At 37.2% G+C, this 26,503-nt stretch overlaps 1 protein-coding gene across 1 annotated transcript in view; it reads right to left on the reverse strand.

Moving 5' to 3' along the window:
* ARHGEF38 (Rho guanine nucleotide exchange factor 38) overlaps positions 1 to 26,503 on the reverse strand; it is a 257,682-nt gene that overhangs the window by 117,630 nt on the left and 113,549 nt on the right. Inside the window, exons 4-5 of the mRNA XM_007948295.2 lie at positions 24,260 to 24,407; positions 11,056 to 11,073 (exon numbers count right to left, since the gene is read on the reverse strand). Of these exons, the coding sequence (XP_007946486.1) occupies positions 11,056 to 11,073; positions 24,260 to 24,407 (166 nt within the window). The remainder of the gene's footprint in view (positions 1 to 11,055; positions 11,074 to 24,259; positions 24,408 to 26,503) is intronic.

Raw genomic sequence — 26,503 nt, forward strand, 5'->3', positions numbered from 1 at the left:
GTGCCGTCGAGTCGGACCCAATTCATAGCGACCCTTCCTTGGGTTTCTGAGGCAGTATCACTATGGAAGTAGATTGCCCCATCTTCCTTCCGAGGAGTGACTGGTGGGTTTGAACCTCCAGCCTCCTGGTTAGCAGTCAAGTGCCTTAGGCACTATGCTACCAGAGCTCCCAACAACAACAAGAAGTATCCTAAATTTAATATTTCCATTATAATAGCCACAAACCATCTATACTATTAAGTTTTAAATTATCCTCCTTTTAAAACAATTTTAATTAACTTCCAAGAAAATTTTACATTGGCCCACAAATAATGAACAAATGGCATTTGTCATAAAAAGAAGTCAATTCTAGAAATAAATACATAACCACTAACAAATTTTAGAATATTTAAAGCAGATGAATGAATGGTAACAGATGTAGCAGACTGGAGAGAGCCAGTAATATGAAGAGGCAATAATTTAATAAAGCCACCAAAGATTCATGAGAGTTACTAGGCACCTACTGAAGTAAGAATTAAAGGATGTGGAGGTAAAAGGAGAAGGATTAGTTGAAGGTCTATTTAAGAAATAGCTTAATACGTAGAGTGTTGTAAAAAAAAGAAAAAAAGGGGAGATTCAATTTGGAGGACTCTTGGAAATTAAAAGAATAACAGCACAAAAACTTAATAAAAGTGTTGGAAGAAAATGCTGATGACCTTCCAAGAGAAAAGAGCAAAACTACAAATGATAGAAAATAGAAGAAAAAATAAAAGAAAATTAGATGACAAGTATAAAAAAAATAAAAAACAACTCACTGTAATGGAGTGGATTCCAACTCATAGCAACCCCATTGGGTTTCTGAGGTGGTAAATCTTTACAGAAGTAGATTGCCACATCTTCCTTCTGTGAAGTGGCTGGTGGGTTTAAACCACCAACCTTCTGTTTAGCCATCAAATGCCTTAGGTATTGCACCAGAGCTCCTTAGAGGGCTAGTACATGACATCTAAAATCTTAATAATTGGATACCAAAGAAGAAATAACAAAACAAATATGGGCAGGAAATAATTGGTGAGATAATTTAAGAAAAGAACACAAGTCAGAAAGTTGAAAGAACTCATTGAATTCTAGCACAATGGACAAAATTGATTCACATCTTGGAATTCATGAAACTTCAGACCAATGGGGACAAAGAGAAGATCTTATAGTCTTTCAGAGAAACAAACAGGTACAAATTATCAAGAATAAGGATAAAAGGTTGTGGGGGGCATCAAGCTCAACTGGCATAACACACAACACAAAAACATTGTTCTACATCCTACTTTGGTAAGTAGAGACTAGAGTCTTAAAAGCTTGCAAGCAGCCATCTAAGATGCAAAAACTGGTCTCCTTGTCTGAAGCAAAGAAGAATGAAGAAAACCAAAGACACATAGAAACAATTAGTCCAAGGAATTAGTTGTTGTTGTTGTTGTTATGTGCCGTCGAGTCAGCCCTGACTCATAGCGACCCCTCCTTGGGTTTCCGAGGCAGTATCACTACGGAAGTAGGGTTGCCCAACCTTCCTTCCGAAGAGTGGCTGGTGGGTTTGAACCGCCAGCCTTCTGGTTAGCAGTCAAGTGCCTTAGCCACTATGCTACCAGAGCTCCTTTATGCAAACCTCAGTCTTCATGATCCTGAAACCAGAAGAACTAAATGATGGCAGGCTGCCACTGTCATTCACTTGGAAATGGATCAAGACAGGAGATCCTGGGTAGAGTGGGAGAAAACTGCGGATCAAAAGTCAAAATTATAAAGACCAGGCTTACTCATCTGACAGAAATGGATGAAACCCTTGAGGCTATCACCCTTAGTAACCCTTAGGGTCTGAAATTGAACTCACTGCCATGGCTTCCAGCCAAAGAATAAACAGGCATATAAGGTGAAGATTTACACCAGATAGGTACACTCCTTAGAATAATCAATCATGGGCGATCGGAAGGGCAGCATTTGCACAGGGAGATAGTTTAGAGGGCAGGAATGCACAGGAAAGAAGGACACAGCAAAAAAGTAACCACAGCAAGGAAGTAGAAAGAAAGCTATTACATTATGAGGATTACAACTGAGATGTCATGAAACAAAATATTTAGGAACTTTTGTATGGAAAATGAATTTGCTTTGTAAAATGTCACCTAAATCACAATTTTTAAAAAAAGAGAGAGTGTGAGCTAAAAGGTAATAATAATAATAATAATAAGGATTCAAACTTCCCAATAGTAAAATGGAAAAAGAAAATAATCATTTTAAATTCTTAACATGAAAGATTTTCAATTTTGAAATCTATACTCAGTCAAACTATAAATCAAGTGTGAGGGTAAAATAAAGATATTTTAAATGTAAATGTTCTCAAGATGTTGTTTTCCATGCATTCCTTAAGGAACAGAGGAAACGAAGGCTGTATCATAGCAAAATAATGGAGTACCTATACGGGAGAGAGGCAAAACAAATCTCTAGAATGATGGGAAGGGAGTTCCTAGTAAGATAGCCGTGCCCAGCACCATCAATCCACACTCATCTGGTCAAAAATCTCTCAGAGACCCTTTTTCGAAGAGGTGAAATTGAAAGCATGGCTGTAGGGGTTGAATGGTGACCCCCTCCCCCCAAAAAAAATAGGTCCACACCATAACCCTCATAACCTGTGAAAGTGGTCTTATTTGGAGAATAGGTCTTGCAACATGAAATTAAGTTAAAGATTTTGAGATGAGATCATGCTAGATTATTCAGGTGGGCCCTAAATTGAAAGACAAGTGTCCACATGGGGGACAGAAGAGGGGAAGACACAGACACAGAGGAGAAGACTAAGTGATGAAAGAGGGAGGGAGTGAAGTGATACCGTAACAAGGAATGATTGGAGCTACAAGAAGCTGGAAACTGGATGAAACAAGGAAATCTTCATTTCTTGTCAATTTGATTTCTTACACAAGCCTCCAGAACTGTGAGAGTATAAATTTCCCTTGTTTTAAGGTACTGAGTTTGTGGTAATTTGTTATGGCAGCCTTAGGAAACTAATATAATACCTAATGTACCTGATTCTCTTGAAAGGTGACTTAACCCTTAAAAGATCAAATTATTTATTGCTTTGATTTTTTTTTTTAACCATTGTTTTCAGTAAAGGAATACATTTTGAATCAAATGAAATTTTTTTCAGGTAAATAAGGATTTTGATACAATTAATGGGACACATTTAATTAGGACATAATTAATGAGGACCATTTCTTTAGATTCATGCAGTTACTTATGCCCCTACCGATGCACTAAAAGTGGGATAGCAGCTTCCCACTAACCCCAGAAGCAGAAAATGTACATAGACATTATATGTTCCATGGATAGATAACAAAAGGGTTACTTAACTGACTGCCAGTTTGGCATTAATGATTAATGCAAAGAAAACTAAGCAAATGGGAGAAAAAAAAAAGAAAGAGAAAGACAGTTGTTAACTTCTGGAGAAGTTATTACTATTTCCTCCAAGGTTCAGTCCTTAAAAATCTTTATGTAAATATGATCATTCAAACACTGATCATTGTTCTCACTAAAATTAGAATATAACTATATAAGGAGAATGGAAAAAAGGGAAGGAAATTTGTGCACAGTGGAGATGAGGAAAAGAAAATTAAATCTTGTCTTTCATCAGGGGATGTCAATAGATAATACCTAAAAAGGAAGAACCAAGCATATTTTTGGAGTCATAAAGATTAATATAAAAATAATCAGCTATGATGTGAAAATGTTTGTGCTCTTGTGAGGAACATTTATGGGCAGTTAAGAGAATGAAGAAGGAGCCCTGGTGGCACAGTGGTAAACTGCTCAACTGCTAACTGAAAGGCCAACAGTTCAAACCCATCAGTGGCTTTGTGGGAGAAAGGTGAAGTAGTTTGCTTCCATAAAGATTACAGCTTTGGAAACTATATGGGGGCACACCTACTCTGTCTTATAAACCAGAAGAAAAAGAAAACCAAACTCACTGCCATTGAGTCGATTTTGACTCACAGTGACCTCCTTTGCGTTTCCAAGGCAGTAAATCTTTACAGAAGCAGATTGCCCAGTCTTCCTTCAGTGGAGTGACTGTTGGGCTTGAACCACCAACCTTCTGGTTAGCAGTCAAATGTCTTAGGCACTATGTCACCAGAGCTCCTTACTATGTCCTAGGGTTGTTGTAAGTTGAAAGACTCAGTGGCAACAGGTTTGGATTTTGTTTTAGGAGAATGAGGACCACCATTTTTATTAATAAAACTTGTAAAATAATTAAACTCTGCAGACCATCACTTTGTATAATTTTGATAAAAGAGAAATTTGAAAAGGAAACATTCAAAAATACTCATGAAAACTCTGAAAGAGTACTGAGTTTGAATACTCATATCTACTATTAAAATATAAAGCTATGAAAATGAAAGCAGTACATATATAAATAGATCAGCAGCAAAAACTAGAAATTAAGAAATAGATAAAAATACATATGGAAATCGAGTGCATGGTAAATATTACATTTCTACTCAGTGATGAAAAATCAATTATTCAGTAGCCAGGTGTTGGGATAATTAGATAGCGACATGGGAGCTCTGGTGGTATAGTGCCTACGGCATTTGACTGCTAACCAGAAGGCTAGCGGTTCAAACCCACCAGCCACTTCTCAGAAGGAAGGATGGGCAATCTACTTTCATAGTGACACCACCTTGAAAACCCAAGGAAGGGTCACTATGAGTCGGGTCTGACTCGATGGCACATAACAACAACAAATAAATATCACTCTTTATATCAGCATAGTGTCCAGATAGATCAAAGATTTAAATATTAAAGATGAAATAATAGAAGAACTTGAAAAAATAACACTTTAGAAACTAATATTGGAGTTAGTAAAGCAAGATACAAATTTCAAAAGACATAGTAGTAAAAGGTAAAAGACCTTCTATTTAAAAATTTACCTTAGCAAAACAAACAACAAGAAGAATGAAAATTTTCATAAAGATAAGACACAAATGGGGCCAACCCAATGGCAAATAACAACAATAACAACAACAAAGACACAAATGACCAACTGGATATATCTAGTGACACATCTGAAAAAAATGAATTTCCTTACTGTGGTAGTTAAGGTTGTGTGTCAACTTGGCTGGGCTGTGGTTTTGAGTGGCTGGACAGCTGAATGTGTTTATTCCCCATCATGACATGGTAATCACCTCCATGGGGGAATCTGCTGCGAGCAGCTAAGTAATTGCCTTCAGAGCGTGACCTTCTTCCAGTATATAGGAAGATTTGAGAAAGGTCTAGCATTAGGCACATTTGGATCCTGCATTTGGCCAAATTTTCATCTCCCATTCCCGGACTTGAACTAATGGCCTGCCATGTTGCCTGTTGATGTTTAGATTGTGGCATTTTACGTGCCGACCTTGGGTTTGACAGCCTCAGCAACCAGCAGCTGTCTGAGTTAGCAGATGCCTCAAGCTCCAACAGGCCTTGAATAAGAGGCAGAGCTGAAGCCCAAGGTCAAGGGCGCTTCACCCAGCCTCTAGAGCCAGCACTCTGAATTTTGACTTCTAGCCTCCTAAACTGCAAAAGAATAAATTCCTGTTTGTTAAAGTTATCCATTTGTGCCATGTCTGTTATAGAAGGACTAGAAAACAAAGACATTTAATATACATGTGGCCAGATTTTTCTCTTTTTCCCCCAAAAGAGGCCAAGAACTTAAAGTTTTGTGTGAATCTTCACATTTTAAAATACTAACAATAATCCAAATTAACATACTGTGTGGGACAAAGAAAACTAATTTTAGGGAGAATAGCATGGACCTCAAGTCTAGGCTAACACCAAAGGAGACGCCAAGGTGAGCTTTGAGGCCTTTAAGTACCTGTACTAGTGGGCAGGGCAGAATAGGATTCTTGGTGGCATAGTGCCTAAGGCATTTGACTGCTAACCAAAAAGCTGGTGGTTCAAACCCACCAGCCACTTCTTGGAAGGAAGATTGGGCAATCTATTTCTGTAACCATATCACCTCAGAAACCCAAGGTGTCGCTATGAGTAGGGACTGACGTGACGACAGTGAGTTTTGAGTTTAGTTTTCCTAGTTGTCAAAAGGTCATTTTTAAATTAAAGGTGTGCACATGCACACATTCCTCCCAAAATAAATATTAGTTCTCAGACACAGTACTGTCTGGAGCCGTATTAAAGGAAATCATTTCCTTAAATGCAGAGAATGTGACAGACTGTATCACGCCTTTTACACTCAAGTGCAGAATGGTGGCAGTCTCTTCCTTCCCTGTAGCTCACCTTCCAACACATTTCAAGAAACCTTCCTGCCTAGGAAGCAGAAGCCATTACAGAACTATTGATTGCTAGTCCCTACAGTGGCTTTGAAATCAGCCCTTTTTCTGTACTTAGACCAAATAACATCTCCACAGAATCCTATTCAGAAGGAGGGAGGAAATATGAGAAAAATATGATTTTCTTGTTCAGGTAACCCTCACCCAAGGATGAATGTGAGGTGAGAGTAAGACTCCTATATTTGTGTGTGTGTGTGTACTTATGTGTGTGTATACATCTGTCTGTGTGTTCTTGTATACCTGTGTGAATATAACATAGAAAATGATGTATATCTAAATGTTAGGAAGTGTTAATCCTGGATAATGGAATTAGCAGGGATTTTGTTTTTCTTCTAGGTGATTTTCAATATTCTCTATTGTATCTACAGTGGAACAATATTGATTTTATAAATGGAAAAAAGAACAATAAATACTACAAGAAAATCTTAAAAGTTATTACAGACAAAAAATTATAGTGACAATGACCTACTTGTAGGTGAGAAAATCCAACTGAAAGAAGAGCAGACTCACATCTCTTGCCTCATACTCACCCTAATTCCTGCATCAAAGGCAGAATCATAAAGGAAAAAATTGATGGAATTTCGCTACCAAGACAATTAAAACTGTATGGATATAAACAGAACAAGAGCAGCCACAAACACTGTTGAATGTCAAAAAGGACTTCTAGCATATAAAACAAAAGGTTAATATGCTTGCTAAATAAAGAGTCATTATAGATCTATTAGTAAAAAGATGACAACCTCAAAAAAATTGGACAATAATTTAAAAGGACAATCCATTAGAGAAGAAATGCAAATGGCTAAAAAATATGATAATGAATAATGCAGATTAAAATAGTAAAATACCACATTTGGTCTATGTTATTGACAAAAATTATAAAGATACAAATATTTATTACATCAAATGTTGGCAAGTGGTAGAAAAATGGAAAATTCATATATGAACAATAAGAATATAAATTAGTTTAACTTTTCCAAAATTTTCTGACAAAAAGCATCAAAAGGCTTTTGATCTAGCAGTCCCACTTTTAAAAGTTCATCTCAAGAAAATAATCAGATGTATTGACAAAAATCATGTATGAGAATGAACACATGACATAAATGCTTATTAAACAAAATTCAACTGTCAATGAGGGGCTGGTAAATTAAATTATGACATATAGTTGTTGTTGTGGTTAGGTACTGTCAAGTTTATTTTTGACTCATAGAGGTCCCATGTAACAGAGTAGAATTGCCCACAGGAATTTCTTAGATGTAAGATTTACTGGAGTAGATTGTCCCATCTTTCTTCCCTGGAGCCTCTGTGTGGATTCAAACCTCAAATTAGGTTAGCAGCTGAGCACTTAACCATTGAACCACTAGGCTCCTTAAATTATGGCATACATTTATATAGGGTAGAATATTATCTAATTATAAAACAATGTAGATTTATATTTAGTGCCTTGCAAAGATGCCCATGATTTGCTGATGCATGAGGTAGTGAGTCATCCCACAGGAAACATACAGTGGCCCTATTGTAGTCCATATGTATGTGTGTGTGTGTAAAGAAAAATATCTGTGATATAGTTAGGGACTCACTATAACATTACAATGATTAACTCTGGAATATGGCTACCAATTGTCTCTATGTCCTCATTTTGATTCTCTATATTTTGAAATGTCTCTATAGTAACTCTAAAAATACAAATCTTAGGGAAATTATCTTTACTGCTCTGGTAGCGTAGCGCCTAAGGCACTTGACTGCTAACCAGAAGGCTGGCGGTTCAAACACACCAGCCACTCCTTGGAAGGAAGGTTGCGCAATCTACTTCTATAGTGATACGCCTCGGAAACCCACGGAGGGGTCACTATGAGTTGGGTCCAAACTCAATGACACATAACAACAACAACAGTTATAGTTTGAGATGAATAGGAACCCTGAGATCCAAGGTTTGGAATAGCTAGCCAGAGAGAGAGCACATAGGGGAAAAAAATAAAAATTAAAACATGAAGACAACAAAACACCATGTCTGGAGACAGATAAATTTAAAATAGGCATCTTTTCTTTGCTTTAGAACATGGGATTTATATAAAATACTTTCTTGGGGACTCCTTAGTGGATAATTATATGATTCTTGTCACTTTAATGCTGTCTTTGATGTTTGCATATGATTATAAATCAAAGTAAACATTTTAGGAATTATCAACACCTCTGCCTTTCTCTGTATTTTTTTTTTAAATGTAGATTGTTAAAGATAATAATAACAATAATAAGTGAAAAATTTGGGGTAAGACATTTTAAAACCCCTATCTTTCAAATGCTCTCTTGGCTGCAACATTGTTGGCCTTTGCTACAATTACATTGCACTTGACATTGCTTTTACTCTTTTATGTAGCAGCATGTATGCCTTCTGACCCAAGTGAGAGGAACAGGATGGAAAATAACTCATTGCAAATGTCACTTTGATGTTCATCCAGCCACATGCTGTGACTATGCTTCCTCTTTTGCAGTCCTCATGTATGGAACAGGCTAGAGGGAGCATACAGTCTTGCCAACTCCCACACAGCAGGACTGCCACAAAAGCTAGTGCAATTTTTTAGAGCAAGTATTTCAATACAATGTACTGTTTGATCTAAGCGTTCTGTGTGGAGGAGTCTGTGCATGCTAATTATATGAAGAAAAAATCATTCTCCTCTACAATCACATTTTCTTTCTTTTCTTTTTCATTTTTTTTTTTTTCCTTTTGGCTGTAAAGACCTAATCTTTAGGAACAGAAATGTAATCAGAATGCATAGCATATGAAATTCTCTAATCATTAAACTATGTGAATCTTCATCCAGTTGTAGGCACAATAGCAGGGACACACCTGTATATAATGAAGCACTCCCTCCTATAATTATCATGGAAGGGACGCCTAGAAAGCCCTAATGTATGAAAGGACTAAAATGAAAGAGTTATAGTCACTCTTCTATTGTGCACCTTTTCAAATTCAAATGATTTCAGAATTGGAAATTCATTAAACAAACTGACTTATATCTTTTTATACTGTAGGATTTTTTTTTTCCTTAAAAAAACAAAAACAAAACCCTTGGATCAACCAGCCATGAGACATCAGAGGGGCAGCATTCACATAGAAGGAAAGCTGGACACACAGGAATACATAGGTAAGAAGGGCACAGGGAGAGGGTAGTCACAAGGAGGAGAGAGGAGGAGAGGTTTTTATGGTTGGGGTTGGTAATTGGGGCCATGAAATCAAATGTGCATGAACAATTGAATGTAAAACAAATCTGCTTTTTACATTTGCACCCAAAGCACAATAATAAATAAATAAAAATACTTAAATGGTGAGAGAACTGAGTGCCTGTTTGGGGTGTCAAAAAAACAATGTCTCAACTCAGCTGAGGAATAAAGCCTTAGTCTAGAGGGCTCCTGTTTGGTGCCTGATTTCTCCACCTAATTCTTGAATTCTGTTTTCATAGTTGCTCTGCACCTAAATATTAACGTCAGAGATTTATGGTTTAAATCAACATAATGTTTATTTCGCAAATTTTATATTTCTTTTTTTTTTCTTTTTGCATAGTTGTTTCTAAGAACTTATCCTAACTTTGCCTCCCATTAGGTTTAAACTTTATATGGAAGTTTTATAGTACATACAAATATATACGTAGAAATATGGTCTGCCAGACCTACATATGGTAGTGGGTACATTCCCATTCACTTATCCATACCTGATCTTCTTGCCTGTTTACCTACGTATCCACCTGTAGATTAGTGTTGCTGCTACTGATAAAGCAGTGTTGTGTATGCAGTAGTATTTGCCTTTATTGTCTGTACCTCTTGTGCACCTCTCCATGTCTTCCTTTTCCTTAATGATATTGTGCTAATTACATGCTTTTGTTATGTTGCTTTTCCCTTCTTTTTTCTTGATGTAAATTCTCAGAAGTTTAAAATACACACTTACAAGCAAACACAGAAACCAGACTAGGAACTCAGGACCTTCAATAATTGCTGACTGTGCTAAGCCATACAAGTGCTTTTTAAAGTTTTAGTAAATTTGAGTTTATATTTAAGGTGTAATCATCCTTTTACTACTAGTAAGATTGGACATCCTAGAGAAAATTAGGTAACTTCTAAGGCATGTGTGTGTGTGTGTGTGTGTGTGTATGGTTCTCATTAGATAGTTTCTATATTGTCCTAGTGACCAATTATTTCATCTTAATTTATTTCCATGTAGTAGGTATATGCTTTTTTCTCTATAAATCATGAGTCCAAATGAGAAGAAACCTAATATTTTACCATAACAATAAGAAATATTTCTTTCATGTATTAATCTATAAAATCTTCAAAAAAAATACAGTATTAATGCAGATTTTTAAGACTAATGTTGTTTTTGGGAAAGCATGTTTTTGAACACATTAAGATTCCTAAACATATATGTAAAGATCAGATCCCAGAGAATTCCTGGCAATTGCAAACTTGTGATTTAAATAAGTCATACCTCAAGGTCTTCTAAAAAGTAACTAAGAAAAGACTATGTGATAATAACTTAATATGTAAGATAATTCAGACAATTTGTAAATTAACATTGACATTGACCAATGATATCTGCAGTAAATGCCTTTGCAATCTTATTTACTAAAAACAATATAAATACTTATAAAAATTAAAAATTCTGACTTGGACAGGAAATTTTAGCACCTTTCTTCCAAGATTTTATATTTGATTGCTATTATTAAAAGAAAATACTTACTCTTCCACGTATATTTTCCTGTAAAAGAAGGAGGAAAAAAGTGAATTCATGAAAATCTATATATTTAGGGTAATATGTAAGCATTATAAAACCTTTACAATTTTATTATATAAATTGATAAGTGATTTTCACAAGTGTGCTATAGAATTAGGCTGATTATTTTATAATCATGTCCCTAAATTTTATTTTAGTATGCATACTATTTTTATTTCATGCTTTATATAAAGTTAAAAACTATTCATTCAAATTACAATAAACTTTGTTAATTTGGAAATGTATTCCACTTAAATTTGAATCCCTTAGACATGCAGTAGGAGAAATCAGGATTACAAAGGAAATGCTTAATTGATTTACAGAAAACCATTATCAATTGTTCTAGAATATCTCTGTATATGGTGTTGTGGAGATTATAAATAATTCACCTACTGAATAAAGTAATTGCTGCTACGTATTGCTAGCTTGTACGACTCCCATTTTGCTCAAATAAAACTAAAGTTCATTGCAGGCAAGGCATTACTTCATTTCCTTTCTCTTCAATGCTTCATTACTTACTTACTTCCCAAATCTGTGGCAACTATACAGGCCTCCTTGCTATTTCTAAAGCCAGCTTGCTCCTGCCTGTAGGCCTTTTCATTTGCTGTTCTTTCTGCCTAGATGCATCTTCCTTTAGACACCTCTATGGGGATCTCTGGTGGCATAGTGCCTAAGGCACTTAACTGCTAACCAGGCTGAGGTTCAAATCCAACAGCCACTCCTTGGGAGGAAGTTTGGGCAATCTACTTCTGTAGTGATACCACCTTGGAAAACAAGGAGGGGTCCGCTATGAGTTGGATCTGACTCCAGGGCAGTGTGTTTGGTTTTGATATGCCTTACTCCCTTATCTCTTTCAGGTTTTGCCTCCAATGGCCCTCTTATTAAAGCCTTGAGTCATGGTGGCACAGTCATTAAAGTGCTTGGCTGCTAACCAAAAAGTCAGCAATTTGGACCCACAAGTGGCTCCTCAGGAGAAAGATGTGGCAGTCTGTTCCTGTAAAAATTTATAGCCTTATGAACACTGCAGTGGAAGCTCTGGTGGTGTACTGCATAAAGGCATTTGACTACTAACCAGAAGGCTGGCCATTCAAACCCACCAGCCACACCTCGGAAGGAAGGTTGGACAATCTACTTCTGTAATGATACCCTCTTGGAAACCCAAGGAGGGGTCGCTATGAGGTGGATCGGACTCCACAGCAATGCGTGGCATTTGCATGAAACCCTGTAGTGGAGTTCTACTCTGTCCTGTAAGGTCACTATGAGCCAGAATCGACTTGATGGCAGTGGGCTTGGTTTGGGATTGACACCTTCCCTGATCACCTTTTCTAAAAATTGTATCCTATCCTCCTGTACTCTTTATCATCACTGCCTGCTTTAATTCTCCCCTTAGCACTTACCACTTTCTAATATAGCCTCTATCTTACTTTTTTAGTTTATTGCCTATTTCCCTACTCCACAAAGGTAAGGATTCCTACTTGCTTTGTTAACTGCTGTATTCTCAGTGCTGAGAAAAGGAACTGGCGTAGTCAAAATTTGTTAATTGTTGTTGAATTAATTGTTGTTGTTGTTATGTGCCATGGAGTCGGACCCAACTCATAGCGACCCCTTCTTGGGTTTCTGAGGCATTATCACTATGGAAGTGGATTGCCCAACCTTCCTTCCGAGGAGTGGCTGGTGGGTTTGAACCACGAGCCTTCTGGTTAGCAGTCAAGTACCTTAGGCATTAATTAGCAATAAAAAGTGGTAAGAATTCAAGTTAAATGTAAGGAATAAAATGGATGAATGATGAATTTTTTTCTCTGAAAACCTCCCACACAGAGATGAAATAGTAAGTTTCTATCTAGGTGGTGCAAATAGTTGACATCCTTGATGGCTAACTGAAAGGTTGGAGGTTCAGTCTACCCAGAGGCCCCTCAGTAGAAAGGTTTGGTTATCTCCTGAAAAATTGCCTTTGAAAACCCTATGGGGCATGTGGCATCTGACATACATGCAGTCGTCAACTCAATAGCAACTGGGTTTTTGTTTATAACTTTATCACATTTGCCTCTGGCTCCCAACATTTTAGAATACAGTGAATGTTTCCATATTAAAAAAAAAAAAAAAAAAACTCTGTGACCTTATCTCATAATAGCTGATGATAGTCTTCCAGCATTCAGTAGTCAAGGGGGAAAAATTGATGATAATACATACATTGAATTTCAAATACTTCAGTATTTGAAATTTTTATATAATTTATTTTGTTGGTCTCAATACTCCATAAACGTGGAGAACAGTGATATACCTATCTGTGAAGCACATTGTTGCCTCCATCTTCAGACTTATTATGGGAATGAATTTCTGGACATCTTGATGAAATAAGGAGATGTTGCTATCCAAGACCTCTTTGTTGGGACTCAACCGCAGCATAATAATGTTTTTTCAATCAGCAGCTGCCAAAGTTTAAGGCAATTATTAACTGCTATTGACAAGGTCTCCTACTGCAATGAAGGAAATTGCACCACCACCGTTGCCCAATAGTTGCTTCCATTCATTTCCTTGAAGCTCACATTCTTTTCCTAATTACTATTCCTTTTGGAAGCATTTCATTTGCCAAATACTCTGTTGATCATAATCAGACAATTCTGTGGTGAATATGAGTAAAAATAAAAATATAATTTCTATGGAAACAAACAGGTAAACAATGTAATCAGTTAGGAACCAAGACACATGCTTTGAATTTGAAAGAAAAGATTATTCTTTTAACTCCTAAGAAAAACATTTAAAAAACTCTTTCTGTTTCTATTTCATTTATTTTTAAAAAGTTAAGCCTAAAAACTGTCATTTATAATGGAGTATAATCATGTTTAATATAAGCACACTATTTATAAAAAGCCTTAGGTATTTTCCAACAGGAGAAATCACAGTATATGGAGGAGTGGCCCTGCATTGTTTGCTTTCATTTGCTCTCAATTTTTTAAAATCTCCATTTTGGGCTAAAATTTTCCAGGATTTAATCCAGCCCAGGCTAATCCAAGAAGGAAGAAGTTAAATTGTGTCCATTTACCCTTTTATGGGATAAAGTAATTTAATATATCTTCTACCACACCTCTTATCCTCATGGACGTATTATAACTCAACTGATAATTAAGTTTTTTATGTGGCTACACACTGGTGGCGTAGTGCCTAAGGCATTTGACTGCTAACCAGAAGGCTGGAGGTTCAAACCCAACAGCTGCTCCATAGAAGGAAAGTTAGGCAATCTACTTCTGTAGTGATACAGCCTTGGAAACCCAAGGAGGAGTCGCTATGAGTTGTATCCGACTCGAAGGCAGTGAGTTTGGTTTTTTTTAGTTTACTCCTTACGGAGCATAGTCTTTGTTCAAACATGACGCCATATGAGAAGAAATAGAAAGCATTTCTAGAGATGATTTTAAATTTTACTTGGAATATTCCATTAGAATATAAAGAATTATAAAATAGGGTAAACAAGTTGAAGTCTACTCCTTTAGATTTTGTGTTGCATGAGCTTTTAGCTTCCTTCCTAGATGGAGATGCTAAAGTAGCAACATGAGCAGCCAAAGTGCCTAGATGACTAGAAGTTAGTTTTCCTCCTGAGGATTGTGTCCTTGGTTAGGAAGAAGAAAAATATAAATACATTTATAACGACTAGACATGAAGCTAGAAATGTATCTTCCATCTATCCAAAAACTTAGGGAAGCCTATCTATTCTTTTCCTATTATAAAATAAATAGATTTCTAGAGACTCTGAAATGTAGAGGGGACTTAGGAGATATTTATAACAAGAAAAACAGAAAAAGGAGGCAGTAGACAGGATGTTCTAATTATAGCTACATTTGCATTTATAGTCGTTCCATTCTTCACTTTCCTCCAAGAGATCTGAAACCTTAAATAACCCCAAAGAGACTAAGTAACTGGATCTTTGGCAAATAATCTCCGTAAATTTAGAGACTGGATTAATACAGTATTATACACAACTTTAAACCAAATCTGACTATATAGGACAGAGTAGAACTGCCCCACCAGGTTTCCAAGGCTATAAATCTTTAGGGAAGCAGACTGCCACATTTGCCTACCAGCCGGTAGGTTCAAACTGCTGACCTTTGGTTAACAGCAGAATGCTTAACCACGGAACCATCAGAATTTCTTACACACAACTTTAGGGGTTACTAATGAGATTCTGGAGGAGCTCTGATGGTACAGTGGTTAAAGCATTTGGCTACTAACCAAAAGGTCAGTGGTTCGAACCCACCAGCCACTCAGTGGGAGAGAGACAAGGTAATCAGCTTCCATAAAGACATACAGCTTTAGAAACTTTATGTTCAGTTCTGCTCTGTTCTATAGGGTCACTTTGAGTTAGAATCCATTCAATGGCAGTGGGGATTAATGAGATTCCGTAAATACTCGTTGCTGAAAAAATAAAAACTTGCAGCTTTCCGATTTATAGGCCAAAGGTGCACATATAGTGTTGTGTTTCTGGATAGACTTCTTTTTCTCCAAACCCTGAAATTGCTGCTTGGACTGTATCTACATTAGTGAAAAAAGCCCATGTACTTAGGTAAAGCAGGGGGTGAATACTGTGGGCTTGATTCCTTCTTACTTCTTAATTCTTGACTATGTATCAAAATAACACCTGAGAGTGCTTGTTAAAAGTCCAGATTCCTGGACTGGACCCCCAGCCTTTTTTTCAAATCTCAGATGGAGCATAGGAACCTTCACTTTGAATAAGCTGGCTGATCAGATGCAGGTAACTCACATAGCCAGAAACAAAGCCCTAACTTTTCGTAGTAAATCATTGCCCTAATGTTGCCTTTGCAACAAATATAATTTTCTTTTTTGAAAGATAATGGGCTTCAAAGAATAGCCAAAGGTTATAAGCACAAGTCTCTTACAGACCCAGCAAATTTCTCTGCCACTCTTTTGGAAATTAGTCTTGAGCTGCACCGTGACAGCTTAGGGTGTGTTATTTAGATTAACTCTTCTGCAGTTATTAAACTTTCCATATGGTTTTGTTTATCTACCCAACTGGAGTGTATGTTTCTGGGAGGCAAGAGCTATGCATATACTTTTTTTTCCAATGTTATCTTGCAGTCTTAATAAATATTTATTAGGCCCTCAATAAACATTTTAATTTTGGTTAAAATGCAACTGTAGTTGCTTTAAAATCCACTTTAGCTTCTGAAGCATGAAGCCACTTCTCTCGTGGATATCGCTTCAAACCAAGTTGTTCCAATATCCTCTTGCAGTGTAGAAAATGGAGGCCACACCAAATATTTGTTAGAAATTGGCAACTGTGCACTTGGGCTCTGTTATTTGGCCACAGGAAAAGGCAGAGTGACAGTAACAGCTTTGACTGATTACTTGGCAAGGGAAACCAAGCCCTTAAGGTGTTGCAGACTCTTCTTGGCCTATAAACCTGTTTGAAAACCTGTTTCTCAGAATTTAAAGCTTGGTTCAATTGAGGTCAGCATTATACTATTGAATAATTCTACTACTCCCAGCCTCCAGGCAGAGCAGTACAATTAATCATTAACTTTGTTTTTGTGGAAAGGTAACTTTTAGGAAAATGTCTCTAACTTAAGAGATTTTATTTTTTATTTTCTTTCCCTTAAAAATAGTTCTGCCAATCGTGTTTCCTTTGAATTTTGTGCTTTCTAAGCCTTAGCTCTTTTCAGTGCCTAAAATTATTCCCTAAAATCAAAATGATTCTGAATATGCAGATTTAAGGCATCATCAGAGAGATAACTACAGGCTTCCAGAAAGAAAAGCAAACATGTCCCTGGGTCTGAACGTAATTTTTGGCAATTGGGACTTCCTGTGGTCTCAAAATCACCTCTGGCTTTAGCTGATTTTTAGGGGCATAATACTGAGCTAAGGAACTCTGATGGTGTAGTGCCTAAGGCACTGAACTGCTAACCAGAAGGTTGGCAGTTCAAACCTACCAGCCATTCCACTGAAGGAAGATGGGGCAATCTACTTACATAAGGATTTACTGCCTTGGAAACCTAATGTAGGTCTCTATGAGTTGGAATCAACTCAATGGCAGTGGGTTTGTTATTTTTAATACTGAGCTACATTGCTTAGTGGAACATTCTGGCAAGGATTACTTCTTTTTCTTAAGGGTCAAAAATTTAATGGCTGATAAACTGGTATTTGTCCCACTCTGGACAGTCCATTTGTGGTCAGAAGTCAGGAGTACATACTTAAAGTAGATTATCTTCATCCTCTCCCCATAATTACCTCTGTTCTCCGGGTTGGAGCTGGGATGATGTCCTAAAGAGCTAATCACATTATCTGTTCATTTCACTATGAGATTTCTTTCTTTTATTTCTAGAAGCTGAAAAATGAAATGATTCAAGACAGAAATTTATTGGATCGGGTTTCTCCACTTGTATAATATAAGAAGGGTGTAAAGTTCATTTACACACTGAATAGTACCTTATTTCCCCTGTTGTTGTTAGGTGTCATCAAGTCATCTCCAACTCATAGCAACCCTGTGTACAGCAGAACGAAACACTTCCCAGTCCTGTGCCAACCCTAGAATCCTTGCTATACCTGAGCACATTATTGTAGCCACTGTGTCATTCCATCTTGTTGAGGCCCTTCCCCTTTTTCATTGACCCTCCACTTTCCCAAGTATGGTATTCTTCTCCAGGCAACAGTCCCTTCTTACAACATGACCAAAGTAGGTGAGATGAAGTCTGGCCATTCTTACTTCCAAGGAGCATTCTAGTGACACTTTTTCCAGGACAGATTTGTTACTTCTTTTAGCAGTCCATTGTACCTTCAGCATTCTTCACCAACACCACAACTCAAAAGCACCGACTCTTTTTCAGTCTTCCTTACTCATTGTGCAACTCTCACATGCATATAAGGCAATGGAAAATACCATGGCTTGTGTCAGGCAAACCTTAGTCTTCAAGGAACTATCTTTGCTCTTCACCACTTGGAAGAGGTTTTTGCAGAAGATTTGCCTAACGCTATATATCATCTGATGTCTTGACTGCTGCTTCCATTGGTGTTGACTGTAGAATCAAGTAATATAAAGTCTTTGACAACTTCAACCTTTTCTCCATTTATAATGATACTGCTTATTAGTCCAGTTGTGAGGATTTTGTTATCTTTACCTTGAGGTGTGATTCATGCTACAGACTGTAGTCTTCAATCTTCATCAGCAAGTGGTTTAAGTCATCCTCACTTTCAGCAAGCAAAGTTGTGTCATCAATGTATCGCAGGTTGTTAATGAGTCTTTCTCCAATTCTGATGGCACATTCTTCTTCATATAGTCTAGCTTCTCTGATTATTTGATCAGCACACAGATTGAATAAATATGGTGAAAGTATACACTCTAATGCACTCTTCCTTGATTTTAAACCATGCAGTGTCCCTTTGTTCTCTTCAAATGACAGCCTCCTGGTCTATGTACAGGTTCCTCATGAGTACAATCAAGTGTTCTGGAATTCCCATTCTTCTCAATGTTATCCATAATTTGTTACGATCCACACTATTGAATGCTTTTGCATAGTCAATAAGTCACAAGTAAACACCTTTCTGGTATTCTTTCCTTTCAGTCAAGATCCATCTGACATCAGCAATGATATCCCTCTTTCCACATCCTCTTCGGAATCCAGCTTGCATTTCTGGAAGGTCTCTGTCAATATACTATTGTGACCATTTTTGGATTATTTTTGATACGATTTTACTTGTATGTGATATTAATGATATTGTTTGATAACTTCCACATTCTGTGGGATCACCTTTCTGTGGAATTGGTACAAATATGGATCTCTTCCAGTCAGTCGGCCAGTTTGCTATCTTCCAAATCTCTTGGCATAGGCTAGTGAGTGCCTCCAGCACACAACATCAGCTTGTTGAAACATCTCAATAGGTATTCTGTCAATTTCTGGAGCCTTGTTTTTTACAATTTCCTTCAGTGCAGCTTCAACTTCTTTCTTCAATACCATTGGCTCTTGATCATATGCTACCTCCTGAAATGGATGGACATCAACCAATTGTTTTTGGTACAGTGACTCTGTATTCTTTCGATCTTCTTTTGATGTTTTCTGCATCTTTCAACATATTGCCATAGAATCTTTCAACATTGCAATCTGAGGCTTAAATTTCTTCTTCAGTTCTTTCAGCTTGAGAAATGTCTAGTGTGTTCTTCCCTTTTTATTTTCCAACTCCATGTCTTTGAACATTTAATTACAATAATTGACTTTGTCCTCTCAAGCTGCTCTTTGAAATCTTCTGTTCAGCTCTTTTGTCATTTCTTCCATTTGCTTTAGCTACCCTTCATTCAAGGGCAAGTTTCAGAGCCTCTTCTGACATTCATCTGGTCTTTTCTTCCTTTCCTGTGTTTTTAATGACCTTTTGCTTTCTTCATGGATGATGTTCTTGATGTCATCTGACACTTCCTTTGGTTTTTGGTCATTGGTATTGAATGCATCAAATCTATTCTTTAGATGGTCCCTAAATTCAGGAAGGATATATTCAAGGTCGTATTTTGGCTCTTGTGGACTTGTTTTAATTGTCTTCAACTGGAATTTACATATGAGCAGTTGATGGTCTGTTCAACAATCAACTCCTACCCTGGTTTTGGCTGAAGATACTGAGCTTTTCCATCACCTCTTGCCACAGACGTAGTCAAACTGATGCCTGTTTACTCTATCTGGTGAAGTCCTCATGCATAGCTGCTGTTTGTGTTGTTCAAAAATGTATTTGCAATGAATAAATCATTGGTCTTGCAAAATTCTATCATGTGATCTCCAGTGTTATTTCTATCTCCAAGGCCATACTGGTGATTCTTCTTTGTTTCCAACTTTTGCATTCCAATCATCATTGATAATCAGCACATGTTGATTGCATGTTCAGTCCATTTCACACTGCAGAAGTTGGTAAAAATCTTCAATTTCCTCATCTTTGGCTTTGGTGGTTGGTGTATAAATTTGAATAATAGTAGTATTAATTAAACTTCCTTGTAAATTCACTGCCATTGAGTCAATCCCAACTCAGAGTGACCCCTCCTTGGTTTCCAAGGCAATATTTCTAAGGAAGTAGATTGCCCAATCATCCTTCCAAGGAGTGGCCTGTGGGTTTGAACTGCCAGCCTTCTGGTTAGCAGTCAAGTGCCTTAGGCACTATGCTACCAGAGCTCCTGGACTTCCTTGTAGGTGTATGGATATTATCCTATCACTGACAGCATTGTACTTCAGGATAGATCTTGAAACATTCTTTGTGATGATGAATGCCACACCATTCCTCTGTAATTTGTCATTCTTGGCATAGTAGATCATATAGTTATCTGATTCAACATGGCCAAAACCGGGTCCATTGCAGCTCATTTAACCAGTATTTCACCTCACTAATGCCTAGGATATCAATCTTTATGTGTTCGATTTCATTTTTGCAACTTCCAATTTTCCTTGATTCATACTTCATGCGTTCCATGTTCCGATTATGAATGGATGTTTGCAGATGTTTCTTCTCATTTTGAGTTGTGCCACAACAGCGAATGGAGGTCCCAAAAGCTCTACTTTATCCATATCATTTTCCCTAGTGGGGAAAACCTATACATAGGGAACTTGGCTCCTAATACATGACTTTAGTAAGATGGATGCCACTTTCATACTATATTTAAGAGTTATGTCATCATTTTAAGCTTCTTACAATAAGCCCATGTCTTATTAATTTTCTATTCAAATACTCAGCACTATCCTTGGCATTTTGTTGTTGTTATTTTTGGTGCCGTTGAGTCAGTTCCAACTCAGAATGAAACATTGCCCTGTTCTGCAACTGCTTCACAATCTTTGGTATACTTGAGCTCGTCCTTGTATCCACTGTGTCATTCCATCTCCTTGAGGGTCTTCTCTGATGCTCTACTTAACCAAGCATGATATCCTTCTCCAGGGAATGGTCCCTTCTGACAATATGACCAAAGCATGTGAGACCAAGTTTGGCCATTCACACTTTTAAGGAGCATCCCAGCTGTACTTCTTTCAAAATACATTTGTTAGTTCTTCTGGCAGTCCATGGTGTTTTCACTACTCTTCACCAATACCACAATTCAAATGCATCAATTCTTTATTTTCCTTATCCATTGTCCAGCTTTCACATGCATATGAAACTATTGGAAATACCATGGCTTGGATCAGGCTCATCTTTGTCTTGCAAGTGACACCTTTGATCTTTAACACTTTAAAATAGTCTTTTGTAGCAGATTTGCCCAGCACAATATGACATCTGATTTCTTGACTACAGTTTCCATGGGCATTGATTGTGGATCCAAGTGAAATGAAATCCTTGACAACTTCAATCTTTTCTCCATTTATCATGGTGTTACTGGTCCAGTTGTGAGGATTTTTGTTTTCTTCATGCTGAGGTGTAACTCATACTACAGGTTGTAGTCTTTGATCTTCATAAGTAAGTACTTCAAGTCATCTTCACTTTCAGCAAGCAAAGTTGTGTCATCTGCATTTTATAGGTTGTTAATAAGTCTTCCGCCAATCCTCCTGATACCGTGTTCTTCATATTGTCTACCTTCTGGGATTATTTTCTCAGCATACAGATTGAATAAGTATCGTGAAAGGGTACAATTCTGACACACACCTTTCTTGATTTTAAACCATGCTGTATTTCCTTGTTCTGTTTGAACAACAGCCTCTCGGTCTATGTACAGGTTCCTTATGAGCACAGTTAAGTGTTTCGTAATTCCATTTCTTTGAAATGTTATCTATGATTTGTTATGATTCACATATTTGAATATTTTTGCAGAATCAATACAATAGAGATAAATATCTTTCTGGTAACGTTTGCTTTCAGCCAACATCCAGTTGACATCAGCAATGATATCCCTGGTTCCCCATCCTTTTCTGAATCTGGCTTGAATTTCTAGCAATTCCCTGTTGATGTACTGCTTGAACTGTTTTCAAATTATCTTCAGCAAAATTAGCTTATATATGATATTAATGATATTGTTCGATAATTTCCACATTCTGTTGGAACACCCTTCTTCAGAATGGCCACTAATATCGATCCCTTCTAGTCAGTTGGCCTGATAGCCGTCATCTCGATTTCTTGGCATAAATGACTGAGCATCTCCAATACTATATTCATTTGCTGAAACATCTCAATGTGCATTCCTTCAATTCCTGGAAACTTCAGTGCCTTCAGTGCAGCTTGGACTTCATCCTTCAATACCATTGGTTGTTGAACATATGTTAGCTCCTGAAATGGCTGAATGTTGATCAATTCTTTTTGGTATAGTGACTCTGTGTAGTCCTTATATATTGTTTAGATGCTTCATGCATTGTTCAATATTTTGTCCATAGAATCCTTCAATACTGCAACTTGAAGCTTGAATTTTTTCTTCAGTTCTTTCAGTATGAGAAATGTCAAGTGTATTCCATTTTGATTTCCCATGTCCATGTCTTTGCACATTTCATTATAATACTTTCCTTTGTCCTCTTGGGCTGCTCTTTGAAATCTTCTGTTTAGCTCTTTTATTTCATCATTTTTTCCATTTGCTTTAGTTACTCTCTATTCAAGTGTTTGGCATACCAAAAAATCAAACTGACTGCTGTCAAGTCAATTCCGACTCATAGCAACCCCTTCTTGGGTTTCTGAGGTGGTATCTCTATGGAAGTAGTGCGCCCAGTCTTCCTTCCAAGGCATGGCTGGTGGGTTTGAACTGCCAGCCTTCTGGTTAATAGTCAAATGTCTTAGACACTATGCCACCAGAGCACTAAATAAATGCTTGTACTTTGGAGAGTTTAATGAATATATTCTTTTCCTTTGATAAGAAAAATGATTGGGGAACTGAAAAAATTTACTGTCCACTACAGGACACTAAAGTTAATTAATCACATAATTTATTTTTTAATCCATTAGGCCCAGTTTCAACCTTCTTTCAGACTCAGTTCTGACGTGAGAAGGCATTTTCTGTAACAGTCCTAGTTAGTCTTTTGATTTCATTGTAATTCAGCCACAATCCTTTTGTCCACATTGTTGTTGTTAGTTGCTGTTTAGTCAGCTTCAACTTATTACAACCCCATGTGGGTAGAATAGAAGTACTCTATGACTTTTCAAGGTTGTGACCTTTCAGAAGCAGATCACCAGCTTGATTCCCCAAGTGCCTCTGTGTGGGTTTGAAATGTCAGCCTTTCTGTTAGTAGTCAAAAGCTTAACCATTTGCACCACCTAAAGGCTCTTGTCCTCAGTAACCCCCTTTCTGCTACCTTGTACAATTGTATACAAGAGAGATACGCTAAAGAATCATATTTACCAACAGCTCTCTCTAGATAGTAAATCTGACCTAATAGAGATCTTTCCACATTTTGATAATCCTTAGAAGTGAAAGACCATAATAGAACCATTGGGTAAGGTGTTGAATAGAACAGCAATTATACTGCATGTGGTAGAAAATTGTATATACAGTAACATATCAAGCACATGCCCATATTTATGCATATAAATAAGATCAGAAGAAAATGCAAATTGTGGCTTTTGAAAGATGGTAGAATAAAGAAAAATTTTAAAATATATTTTATTCATAGTTTTCTATTTTTTTTCAGATTATCATAGTGAATAATATATCTTGCAGGAAAAGAAATTGAATATTATGAAGCACAACCCCTCCTCAAAATTTCAGGCATGAGGAAAGGGGATAAGACTAGTTATCTTGAAACTAGCATGAAATACACTTGAACAGGGCCTGACTTACCTCTCCCATGCCCTGTGCTCCCTTCCCTTCACCCCTGTGGTCAGAGTCCCAGGACATTCCCCTAACATTATTGGCCCTCGTACTATGAGGATCACTTAGCCACGTGTTATCTTGCATATTATTTGAACTATGTGAGAGCAGGCATGTAGCAACATCTTTAAGGAGAGGCTTTTCTTCTTCCACATTTCAATTTTTGATCTTGCATTTTCCTATCTCTATGGAGCCCTGAATCTTCTCCCATGTTATTTTTATTCATCTGTGTAGGGAGGAAAAAAAAAAAGTCAATCCGGGCTTCTGGCATGTCAGCTTTTCATAAAGGAAACGCAAAGCAGAGCTCCCTACAGGCCTCATAAAACACAGGATTTATGTGAGACCTTTCATCCACATTCATTTAAAATGCTCCCTGCTAGGCAACTGAGAATGCATGAAAATCATCATTTGAAAAGGCCTTACTTTAAGGACTGGATACAGTGGCTCAAATGCTGCTTCAGCTCTTCTTCCTTTTCATAGGACTCCAGTACACTGTGCGCTTCATCATGATGATAACAGTAGATTTTATAAATATCTTCCAGCGGACCTTTAATCTGCAAGAATACTTCTCCTGAAAAATGTAAAACAAAAGCAAAACGACATAAAGTCAGACCAGTCTGGCACCTCACATGTTTATTGTTCAACAATGTTGAATAATAAACTGTTAAAAAAAATGAAGAGTGTTAAAAAGTTGGTTGGGTCTTGCTTTATTCAGAAGAGATGGAAGACTTTGAGTGATTTTTTTTTCTCTTTCCCTTCCTTCTTCCTGTCTCTTCCTTCCTCCTTCCCTCCTTACTCTTTCTCTCCCTCTCTCTCCTTTTCTTTTTTCCTTTCTCTCTCCCTCTCTTTCTTTCTTTCTGTCTCTCTTCTTGCCCCCTTCCTCCCCCCCTTCCTCTCTTTCTTCCATCCTTCCTTTTATAAAGCAAAGCACAAAGAGAGTAAGGGGAATAGGTGGCAAAAGAATTCTTTTTTTTTTTTTTTTTCTCAAAGGTGATGTTATTAGCTTGGTTAGTGTATAGGAGTGTTAAGCTCACACACTTCAGAGTTAGTTTGTAGGAGTTTGAATCAGGCTGTTGGTTTTGTGACTTGGGAACTCTTTCCTAGTACTGTTTCTATTTTACAGAGAAATAATAGACCCAACTTCATAGGATCATTATAAAAATTAAAAGAGGTATTGCGTAAAATTCAGAGAACAGTGCTTATATTAAAATGAGTATTTAATTTATTAGCTATAATTGCTAATTAATTTATTAGCAATATGGGATGTGAAATTTCAAGTGTTTGGCAAATTACTTGTCAGTATTTGTTCTACTAACATTTCCTGATATTCTCTGAAACATAAGCAACAGAATTTAGAGAAATAAAATATTTCCTTATATGTGATCATAAAGAGAACAGGGCCATTTTTTCTATGAAAAATCAGTTGGATAATGCCATGAACCAAGTTTATGACTATATGTGCATAAAATAGCTTGGACTAACTGTATCCAGAAATCTAACAAATACTTTTTATTATCATGAACAAACTGAATCTATAAGTAGGAGATCAAGTAGATATTAGACAATAGTTTGATTTAATTACCCATGCCATTATTTAAAAATATGCTCCAAGGATCTACTACCTAATCTCAGAAAAAAGACTTGGAAATCTACTTCCAAAAAAATCAGTCACAAAGCCATTTTACTCTGAAAACATGGGGTCACCAAGAGTCAGAGTCAACTTGGTGACAACTGTATCTTTTTCCACAACCCAGCACCACATTAGATGACTGGGAAGACACAGAAGATACATGTGCTAGGGTCTGCTCTCAAAACTGTTACAAATGTGAGATTGATAAAGATTTAGGGGCTGAACTCATTGGGATGGCTAAATTGATCTGCAGTGATCAGGATCAATTTATTATTTTAGTAATAGGAGTAAATCATTCTCCTACAGAAATAGTCACGCCCTTAACATTTTCAACATGTTTTGCACACATTGACTGCATATCTCTCTATACTTGTGAGGAGCTAAGAGATTTTTTTTTTTTTTTTTACATCATATCAAGGATGGACAAATCTGCATTTGAGACAATAAATCATTTTTCCAATGTCTTGCCAGGAGATGGCAAAGCCAGGTTTAGAGGCCATATTCTTCTCATTTGATTCTTATGTCTTAGCCTGCTACACTTCAGACTTTTGCTGGGCAATGCACAAGGGGATCCATTTGGAAAGAATGCTGAACTCAGAAACCCCTATTCTACAGGGATTGTGTTGTTACATTGGTTGTTGTTGTTATGTGCCGTCGAGTTGGACCCAACTCATAGTGACCCCTCTTTGGGTTTCCGAGGCAGTATCACTACGGAAGTAGATTGCCCCATCTTCCTTCTGAGGAGTAGCTGGTGGGTTTGAACTCCCACCCTTCTGATTAGCGGTCAAGTGCCTTAGGCACTTGCAGTGTAGTAAATTACTTAGTGTGGCTTTTCTACCCATAAGTCTTTGTAAACTCCAAGGTAGGATTTTCTACGAGCAACTGAGGAGCTCCTGATTGCTGAAGTTGTCCACCTGGAGTATTTCTGTTGGGTGTGGCACAAAACAATGTTCTGGGAGGTGCCCACTCTCTCTCAGGTGCTTAGAGTTCTGATGCTATGATTGGCTAGTTTGGCCACTCTGCCGGGCTCAAAAGGA

Source organism: Orycteropus afer, unplaced genomic scaffold (genome assembly GCF_000298275.1).
Source record: "Orycteropus afer afer isolate SDZICR_OR568_19922 unplaced genomic scaffold, OryAfe1.0 scaffold00211, whole genome shotgun sequence".
Taxonomy (NCBI): Eukaryota; Metazoa; Chordata; class Mammalia; order Tubulidentata; family Orycteropodidae; genus Orycteropus; species Orycteropus afer.